The following is a 10,130-nucleotide window of genomic DNA, read 5'->3' as shown; positions in this document are numbered from 1 at the left end:
TCTTAACGGTTTACGAGATTGCAGACGATCTCCTGAGGGCCTTCATTTCTCAAGCAAGGGGCTCAGAGAGGTCAGGTCCCTTGTCTAAGATCACATAAGTGGACCTGGGTGACTTAAAAGAGCATAGTCTTCACCACAAGGCCCACGACCTGCAGCTATAGCCACAGGAGATTCAGAGCCCATGCTGGCTGCGCCCGGGGCCGCTGACCACTGTCTCTCTCCACAGGGCAAGGGACGTAGGATGACCCCAGCCTGTCCCCTCTTACTATCTGTGATTCTGTCCCTGCGCCTGGCCGCCGCCTTCGACCCCGCCCCCAGCGCCTGCTCTGCTCTGGCCTCAGGCGTGCTCTACGGGGCCTTCTCACTGCAGGACCTCTTTCCTACCATCGCCTCGGGCTGCTCCTGGACCCTGGAGAACCCGGACCCGACCAAGTACTCCCTGTATCTGCGCTTCAACCGCCAGGAGCAGGTGTGCGCCCACTTTGCCCCCCGCCTGCTGCCCCTGGACCACTACCTGGTCAACTTTACCTGCCTGCGGCCCAGCCCCGACGAGGCGGAGGCCCAGGCGGAGCTGGGGCGGCCAGAGGAGGAGGAGGAGGCCGCGGGGTTGGAGCTGTGCGGCGGTTCGGGCCCCTTCACCTTCCTGCACTTCGACAAGAACTTCGTGCAGCTCTGCCTGTCGGCCGAGCCCTCGGAGGCCCCGCGCCTGCTGGCGCCCGCAGCCCTGGCCTTCCGCTTCGTCGAGGTCTTGCTCATCAACAACAATAACTCCAGCCAGTTCACCTGCGGTGTCCTGTGTCGCTGGAGCGAGGAGTGCGGCCGTGCGGCTGGCAGGGCCTGTGGCTTTGCCCAGCCGGGCTGCAGCTGCCCTGGTGAGACAGGGGCCAGCCCCACTACCACCACACCTCCGGGTCCTCCTGCTGCCCACACCCTGTCCAATGCTCTGGTGCCTGGGGGCCCAGCCCCACCTGCCGAGGCCGATTTGCATTCGGGGAGCAGCAATGACCTGTTCACCACAGAGATGAGATATGGTGAGTCTGAGCAGGGCCCAGGTGAGGTGGGTGTGTCTGGAGGGCTGATGGTGCCCATCTTGGCGGATACTGGGCCATTCATGTGGTTGTTCACCAGTGTCTCCACTGGGTCCAGCCTTGTCCCAGTGTTGGGGTCACCAAAGTGGATTGGGGTCAGACCTCCCTCTTGAAGAGTTTTCAGTCTGGGTGGATGAATGGGGGCATAGACCCCCATAGACAATGCAGTGTGATAAACCCAGGGAGGGGACCCCCTAACTGGGCAGTCAGGGAAGGCTTCCTGAAGGAAGTGATACAGGAACAGAGATCAGAAGGACAAGTGGAAGCAAGCCAAGCCAAAGGAGTGGTGAGGGCATTCCAGGCAGAGGGAGCAGCGTATATAAAGGCCCAAAGCTGGGAATGACGGCGGCAGGCGCTGGCACTGCAAGTTGACAAGTTTGCCTGGAGGCTGGAGTAGGCAGGGCGCAGGGACATCTTCCTGCCCACATGGGTCAGTGGTTTTTGGCTGTGGCCCCAGGGTCAGGGCAGAGGAAGGCACAGAAGAATGTGCCTGGGTGAAGAGGCCTGAGCTTCGAGGCTGCCTTGGAGGGATGGCCTGGCTCAGCTCCCAGCGTCCCCTGTCTCTCCCGCTCTGGGCCCACGTCTTATGGGACCAAGGCCGCCAGCTGCTAGAGCTTCGTGCTGACTGGGCAAAAGCTCTTCAAGCCCTTGAGTCCTGCCTGCTTCTGATCCCACCCAGCTCCCTCAGCCACGGCCACCTTCTGCCGACCCTCCTTCCTGCAGCTTCAAGGCCCCAAGATCCTTGGCTGTGTCCTAAGTGTCTGCTGAACAGGGCTGGGCCAGGGACTGGCCAGGGGGCCCAGGACGTCGGGGTGGGAGGGAGGCAGATTTGGGATCTGGTTTCCAGCTCTGGTACTAACAGGGAGTTCCCGTCCCTCTCTGGGCCTCAGTTTCCCCATTTGGGATAACAGGTGCTCGCCTACCATTGTGAGGTTGTCACGCAGGGATGGGTCAGAGGGGCATCTGGATCTGGCTGAGAGCTTTTACAAGGACACAGGGGCTCTCGTGTGAAGGCTGCTAGGAGTATTGGAGGGGTATGATCTCTTCCCATGCCTGCTTTGGAGACAGAACCCGAAAGTTGGGAACTGTCTTTGTTACGTTGAGTAGATTCTTTTTTTTGGCATCAGTTGTTTTGTCTGTAAAACGGGGAGATAGCCCTGGTTTAATTAGAGGAGGTGTTTATCATGACAGTAGCCTCTCCCAAGGCTTTGGGGAAGAGGCTTCTCAGCCTCCCTCATGAGACATCTGGCATCACACCCATCCATGGCAAGTGCCCAGTGGCCTTGTTCTGGCCTCTCCCCTAGGCCAGCTTGGCCTCTCACAGCAGTCGATGAAGCCATCCGAGTGACAGCCAGGCCCTGGGCAGGCTACGGGCCCTGGAGGCTGGCCTGGGATTTAGTGCCTGCAGGAAGAAATTGAATTTTGCTTCTTTGTCGAACATCGGCGGAGAGCGCCAGGCGTATATCAGGAGGTTTATGGCTGTTCCTGCCTGGCCGCCACTGCCTGTCACTCTGTGGGGGCCTCCCCCATTGTGCTCGGCAGAGGGCGGGTTCTTTTGTCTGGCTTTCTCTGCGGTCCATCAGCCCAGTGGTCCACAGTGGATGGAGTGAGGCTCTGCCCTCCTGGGCGGGCACCATCTGGGCAGGCTGCCAGGTGGAGCACAGAGCCAGGAGCAGCCAGCTGGGCTTGGCTGAAGTCGGAAGCGGGAGTTGGTTGGTAGCTGGGGTGTCTTTAGGGGTCAGAGTGGGCTTGTGATGGGAAGGGCACCATCGTTCCCACCATCATCAGAGCCTCTGCAGAGGCCTCTGGGACTGAGGATGGGTGGAGATTAGATCCTGGTTGTCCCTGGGCATGAAGCCTGGTATCTTCTCTGAGTAGGGAGCCCTGGGCTCCCAGCTCATGCCCCTTGTCCTGCTTGGCATATTGCCAGGCTGCTCCATGGGATGGCCTGCAGGGAGGGTTCTTGTAGGGAGTTGTGGGGGGCAGGGGTGGTGGTAAAGAGGCATCAGCCATTGGCTCACAGGGCACACTGGTGCCCAGAGTTGGGCTGGCACAGCCCCTTCCTCTCCCTTGGCAGGCAAGAGATTCTTCCTCTTTGCCACCTCTTACCTTCTGCCCACCCTCTCTGGGGCAAGAGATGATGGGCACACGACTCAGTTTGCTCCATGCGGCAGGGGGCATCTGAGGGCCAGTGGCATCATAGGGCCTGGAGCACTCTGTGCCTGGTGGCAGCACCACCTTGGCCAAGCCGTTGGCCTCACCTCCGTGCTTCCCTTCACCTCCTTCTCACTGGACCAGTTGGACACGTAGCAGCTGCAGGAGAACTGGCTGGCACATGGAGCTGCCAGCTTGAGGACAAGATTGGTGGGATGGTGGTGAACAGGTGAGATCCTCATCCCAGCCCCTCTGCCAGGCACTGGGGTCGGGGAGCTGTGCTCGGCTTCTCTGGGGCGTCCCAGGTAGGATCAATGCAAGGCCAAGTGGGGTGGAGCTGGGTTGGTACTGGAAGAGCCATGAGGCCGGGAGCGGAGGGCCTGGGCCCCGCCTCAGAGCTGAGTGCGTTTGACAAGAGGGTACAGACGCCTGTTAATTTCACGCAAACTGCCTTTGATAAATCTCTTGTTATTTTTGGTGAGTTGAGCCATAAATTTGTGCCATCTTGCTGCCGCAATCTGTTAAGTGGGGGGAGAGGAAGAAAGGGAAGGAAGGCAGGAAGGAGCTCCACGGAGGACAGGCACGGAGGCTGGCCGAGGCCGGGGCCGGAAGGCAGGTGCTGGAATTGGTACCAGCTCCAGAGCCCAGCTACAGGGAGCTGGTCGCCAACCTGCAGTTCCTGCCTGCTGACCCTCCAATCCTGAGACGTGGCTGTGCGGGGTGACATCTGGGAGAAAGTGTCCTTCACTCTTGCAGCCCCCTCCCTCCTCTGCCACACTGCCTGCCTCCCCCCAGGGGCACTGTCGCACCCTTGGCTGGTGGCTACTAGCCCACCATCTCCATCATCCAGGCTCCATTCCAGAGGCATGGGCACCAGGTGAGCCTGCGGTCCCCTGAGTGTCAGGCCTGGGGGGCAAGAATGGGTTCAGATCCCCCCTCTGCCACTGCTGCTGTGTGACTTGGACAAGGCGCTACCCCCTTGGGGCCTCAGGAATCCCCGTTCTCTGTGTGTCACTTCCCTGATTCAGCCCCCAGGGACTCCCCATCATGGCCCAGACTCCTCAGCCTGGCATTCCAGTCCCGCCCCTGACCCAGCTGCCACCTGCTTTCCCTCTGGTTCTCTCCCACCCTTTCAACTGGGGCTCCTACTGGCCCCAGAACCCCCTGCTTTCTGGCTTCCCTGCCTTTGCTTGGGCTGTTTCCCTCACCTGGAATGCCCTTTGCCCTGGGTTATCCTTTGCCCCATCCTTCCAAGCACAACTCAAGCCCTGTCTCCTCTAGGAAGCTGCCTCTCACCTGCCTGACCCAGTCCTCAATTGGCTTTCTCCTTGACCATGGTCTGGTGGCAGGAAGAGAGGCCCTACCTTACCTGACTGTTTGGGGTGCAGATACTGGGGAGGCAGGGCCTCTCTCAGAGTGGGGTGGGGGAAGACCTAGCACATGTGGTACGATTCCTGGAGGACCCTTCCAGCCCAGATCTCTGCTGCCAGAAATCTGTGTGCTCCATCATGGGATGGGGAGTGGGGCACAGACCACCCCACCCCCCACCCCTAGACATCTCAAAGGGGACTGAGTCCCAGCCCATCCATCACACACGTCTTCATTTCTTTATCAGAATGGAGTTTATGCCAGGCCTTGGAGTGGCTCTGAGTGAATGAGATCCGAGGTGAAGCAGACACACCTTCTGCCCTCTGGTGGGGGAGAGTGACCACTGGTGTACAGTGGTGGTGGTCAAGGCCACAGGCTGAGGTCACCCAGCCCCAGGTTCAACCCCTGACACCACCACTGACTAGCTGTGTGACGACGGGCATGTTTCCTCATCCCTATATCATCACCTATAAAATGGGGATAGTGGAGTTATTCTAAAGAGTAATGGTGAGGATTAAGCAAGAGAATTTGGGTTACTGCTTAGCACAGTGCCTGGCACATGGTAAATCCCTGATAAGTAGTTGTGTGTTGTCATAACTTAGTGTAATAGGTATGAATGTATGTGCTGGATGTCAAGGGAGGAGGAAGAGTGAGGGATTAAACCACAAAGGGGTGGGAAGGTGGTCTAAAGAAGGTGATTCTGAGTTGGGTTTTGAGGAGTGAATAGGAATTCACTAGCCTGTGAATTTTTTTCTTTAAATCGAATCGCCTTTGAAATTTAATACATTAAACAAGAAATTTCATATCATCAATGGTAAAAGAGTGTCACTTGTCTGAAATAGAAGATAACCAAAGAAACAACAAATTCTAGCTAGACCCTCATCCCGCCTCTCAATCTGTTAGAAAGAGAAATTAGCACGTACTGGGGATGTGTTAAAGTCTCGGACTGCACGGAGACCTTCTTTCTCATGCACTTGGAAGGATTAAAAGTGAGGTGGCCATATAATTTATCATCTGAGCCGGGACATTTTCGAGGTTATAAATGGGGGGAGGGGGTACTGTTAATTCCACCAGGGTGATAGGCCTAAACCAGACTATCCCAGGAAGATTGGCAAATAGTCACTCTACTAAAATGAGACCTGGAAAGGGGATCACTTCCTCAGTCCATGACCCAGTGTTATTTTATGGCACATTTGTGAGCCTCCCCAAGTCATTTCCCGGTGCAAGGGGAAGGGCTTTCAAGGTAAAGGAAGCAGCCCGTGCCAGGGCGTGGCGTGTGAACATGCTGGGGACAGGGGGCTGTAGTAGACCAGCCTTTACCAGATGGTAGCCCCAGTGGTGGGAGATGGGGCCAAGGCTCTGACTGCTGCACCCAGACACTGGGACCTCACCCTGTTGGCCGAGGGCTTTAAGGCAGCAAGAAGTTGGGCAGCATGGGGGGAGAAGGGTGAGTCGGACGCGGTCCCTGCTCTCAAGGGGCTCCTGGCTATGTGGGGGAGGTGGCAGAGACCCAGCTAGCTCTGTTGGGAGGCTGGGCAGATAGGCCAGCAGCCTGGGGAGGAAGTCATTGGAAGGGGACTGGCATTCTGGCTGGGTGTACCCAGTTGCATGGGACTGCACAGGTAGAGTCTAGAATTTACAAGAGCCACCTTCCTCTGCCCTGGCCCCCCCTGGGGTCCTGATGTTCTGCTGGGGCTGGGGAGCCATGGAGGGACATGACAGAACGGTGTTTCACGGGGATCAGTCAGTGCCTACTTGGGGCTCTCGGGCCAGCCTCAGGGAGGATGCAGAGACCCTGGGGAGGGAGGACTGCTTTGTAAATTGCACTGCTCTCTCCCCGTGGAAGTGGTGATTATCATGGTTGTTTTTAACACATTCATGACAAAGGAGGCTGAGGGGGCTGGACTGTGTGGAGTTTGGGGGGCAGGGTCTGCGGAGCATGGGGTAGCAGGTGTGTGCAGTCCTGCTCAGATGGAAATTGCCTGTGCCCACCCTGCCTGCCAGTGTCAGGGGTGAGACCAGAGTGGTCCTGTGTGGTCGGGGTGGAGGAACCCTCAGGGATATTTGGTGTTTGCTGAATGCCTGTCTTGTGTCTGGCAGCTCAGAGCTGGGCTGTCTGTGCAAGAGGTCAAGGGAGATTGAAACCCTCCCTCAGGGGCCAGGAGAGGGATTAGCACAGGATACTCACAGCTATAGCAGAAGAAGGGACCTGCACACCCAGACCTCTGTGTAGTCAGCCTAGGGAGGCTTCCTGGAGGAGGTGGCATTTGAAATCTAGAAGATTTTGACAGATTGACGTAGAGGAAGGGCGTTGCAAGAGGAGGGAACACCATTAACAGATGAGTGGAAGGAGGAAAGCATTTGCCTGTTCAAGGGATAACAAGAAGGGAGTGGCAGCTTCTTTCATTGAGAGTTTATTATGCTCTGGGTGACCCGTATCTCTCATCATTTAATTCTCATGATGAATTAGGAAGTGTCACCTCTATTCTCAGTTGGAAAATTTTAAGCTCAGAGAGGTGAGGCGACTTGCCCCACAGCACACAGCAAGACCATGCAGACTTGGGAATCAGACCTGCATTTGTCTGGCTCCCAAATCTACGTCCTTCCCACTGACCCACACGGCCTCACAGTTTGGCTGCCTGGTGGGGAGGGGAAAACAGGACCGGACAGGTCAGCAGGGACCAGAGCATGCCAGGCTCAGAGGTTTACTGTGGTGGTGGCAGTGGGGAGCCACTGAAGGTTTCTCAGCAGGCAAGCGTGTGGGGCTGGGCTTCCAGAGCACCACTTTGGAGCCTACAAGGGAGAATCAGTCTCGCCTGGCAGAGGCGGGGCATAGATGCTCAAAGGAACAATTAGGAAGAGGTGTGAAAACAAGAGAATAGAGGCAAGTACGTGGGGGGCTGTGGGGAGGCGGGGGAGTAACTCGGGGTCCCATGGGAATCAGGGAAGCCATCTTTGAGGAGGTCCAAGTTGAGTTGCATTTTGTCAGAGCCAGCGCAGTTCAGCGTAAAGTGGCCTCTGGAATCAGGCAGGCTGGAGTTCGAATCCCACACCAGCCTCTCTACAGGATGAGACCTTAGAGCCTCATTAGTACCTCATTAGTAAAATGGGAGAACCTGCCCTAATGAGGATTAAATGAGGTAACGTAAAGCATGCAGTGACTGGCACATAGGAGGTGTGTAGTAAATTATCTCCTACAGGGTTATTCAGAACAAAACAGAACAGTTTAGAGTTCATCCAGGGTTGAGCGGGGAAGCGGGTCCCAGGCAGCAAGCAGCCAGGTGGGAAAGCTGACGGGTGGTAGGGCTGGGAGCATCAGAGTCCCTGGTCCAGTCAGCTCACGGCGCCCACTGAGGGGGACGCTCAGGAGGTCTGGGGGTGCTCACACCCCTTCCTGGACCCCTCCCTGTCCTCTTGGCCCATCTTCCTCTCACACCTGCCCTGGTCTGGGCCCGGAGCTGGCAGGGGCCTGCACGTGGTGTATGCTGAATAAACGCTTGCTTCAGTGGCTGACACCTCTGGTCTTATCTGTCTTCTTTCCCCGCAGGGAGAACTGGCTTTCCTCAGAGTGGGGTAGGGTGGGGGTGGGGAGGGGAGGGCAGTCAGTGCAGGCCCCGGCTGTGTGGCCTTGGGCTTGTCCCTTCCCCTCTCTGGTCCAGCCCAGGAGGCTAGGAGAGGGGCTCAACAGCTGGACCTGGGACATGTTCTGATTTTCAAATGGGGTGGATTCTAGAAACCACCGACACCACCTCTGGTTATATGGCGGGGCTGGCCAGCAAACGGGTGGTGAGTGGTCAGTACAGGATGGGGGCACCACAGGAAGCAGTGTGAGTCCACGACAAGCAAGTCAGGCTGGTCTCTCACATGGCCGCATTTGATGGGCTTACTGGATGCCAGGCCAGGGATGGGAGGGGTTGCCACCCACAACAGTAATGGCCAAGACACCAAAAAGGAGCTGGATGAGAGGACTCTTGACTAGATTTGCAACAGGTCAAATGGCATCTCCAGAGTGTTTATTAATAAATGGATGTCAAGCTTGGGGTGGTCTAGGTGGCGGGCTGCAGGTCAGAGCTGATACTCAAGATGACAAACGACCATTTCCAATGACCCCCATGGGGTGGGAGAAGCTAGGAGCAACATGTTCATTGGTGTTTATTGCTGTTTCTCTGGGCCGGATTCTGTACTGGTGTTCATGTGGTCAGGGAGATGGCTCACACAGCCTTTCTTCAAAGGGCTCTCGGATGGGGGGTAATTCAGGCAGTCAGCAGATGGAATCATCTGTGATGAGTGGGCACGTAGAAGAGGGGGCAGCCAACTCTGCAGGGGAATGAGGGATAAGGAAGACTTCGTCTATAAGAGGTCATTTGAGGTGGGTTTTGAAGGTCAAGTAGGAGTTTTCCAGGTGAAGGTGGGGAACAAGTGGGTTTGAGAGGTTTGAGAGGAGATGATGATCCTATTTTGGACACGCTGAGTTTGAGGGCCCCTCCCCCCATCAGGCGACCTGTTCAGGAGGCAGGAAGCTATACAGGAGTGAAGCACAGGTTTGGTGGGTGGCGCAACGACTTCGGAGCAGCCATTCAGAGGGGGTTAATGAAGCCTGGCGGGGGGGCGGTGTTGTCCTGTGAAAACAGGACAAAGCGTGGATGCCAGACGTGGGAAGCAGCAGGAAAACAGACCAGTAAAAGAGGCAGGGCAGAGGTAGCAGGAAGCCAGGCGAGTCAGGGAGGGGAGTGTTTCAGGGCTGGAGAGTCAGCAGGGCGAAATGCTGCCAAGGGCTGGGGCAGGACGAGGCCTGCAAAGCCCATAGGATTTAGCAACAAGGAGGGCACTGATGACTCTGTCAAGAACGGTTTCAGCAGAAGATGTGGTCAGAAGCCAGACTGCAGTGGATCTACCAGGCAAGGTGACATCTGAGCCAGGACGTGAGTGGCAGGTGAGAAACTGGAGTGCCAGCTGTGGACCACTCATTGATGGTGAAGAGGAGCCGAGGGCAGTAGCCAGAGAAGGCAGGAGGGTCAGAGGAGGGCCCCTCTGAGAACGGAAAGGGCCTAGATCTGTTCCCAGGCTGCCGAGAGGAGAATGCTGACGAAATGCTGATGAGAGGGGATGATGGGTGGAGCCCTCCGGAGAGGGTAGGCGGGAGGAATAGAAGGCAGCACTGGGATGAGGGGCTGGTCTTTGTGAAGAGAAGGGCTTCAGGAAAGTTGGGAGTTGGAGGGGTGAGGCAAGAAGTCGGGGTTGGGGGCTCCCATGTCATAGCTTCTGCTTTCTCTGTAAAGGAGCTTGTTGCAGAGAGGGAGTGGGAGGAGATGGGCTTGAGCAGAGAGGTCAAGGTCTGGCGCAGCCCGCCGAGGTGAGGGACAGGGAAGGCAGGGAGCCCTGCTCGGCCATCGGATGTGCATCCCTGAATCTGTCGTGGTGGCAGTTGGCATAGCTGTAGATTTCTTTAGCAGCCTGGGGGTGGGCGTGGAGAAGGCGGTTTGTCACAGTCTTCAGGGCTCGGGACTGGCTGAGCGGGGG

At 57.0% G+C, this 10,130-nt stretch overlaps 1 protein-coding gene across 1 annotated transcript in view; it reads left to right on the top strand.

The window, feature by feature from the left end:
- The first annotated feature begins 232 nt into the window (after nt 1-232).
- ADGRB2 (adhesion G protein-coupled receptor B2) overlaps nt 233-10,130 on the top strand; it is a 30,973-nt gene continuing 21,075 nt past the window's right edge. Inside the window, 1 exon segment of the mRNA XM_007468655.1 lies at nt 233-1,031. Within this exon segment, the coding sequence (XP_007468717.1) occupies nt 242-1,031 (790 nt within the window). The 5' untranslated portion in view covers nt 233-241.

This window comes from Lipotes vexillifer, unplaced genomic scaffold (assembly GCF_000442215.2).
Source record: "Lipotes vexillifer unplaced genomic scaffold, Lipotes_vexillifer_v1.1 scaffold1261, whole genome shotgun sequence".
NCBI lineage: Eukaryota > Metazoa > Chordata > Mammalia > Artiodactyla > Lipotidae > Lipotes > Lipotes vexillifer.
Note: the sequence above shows the minus strand (reverse complement) of the source record. Positions and strands in the feature narration are given on the sequence as shown.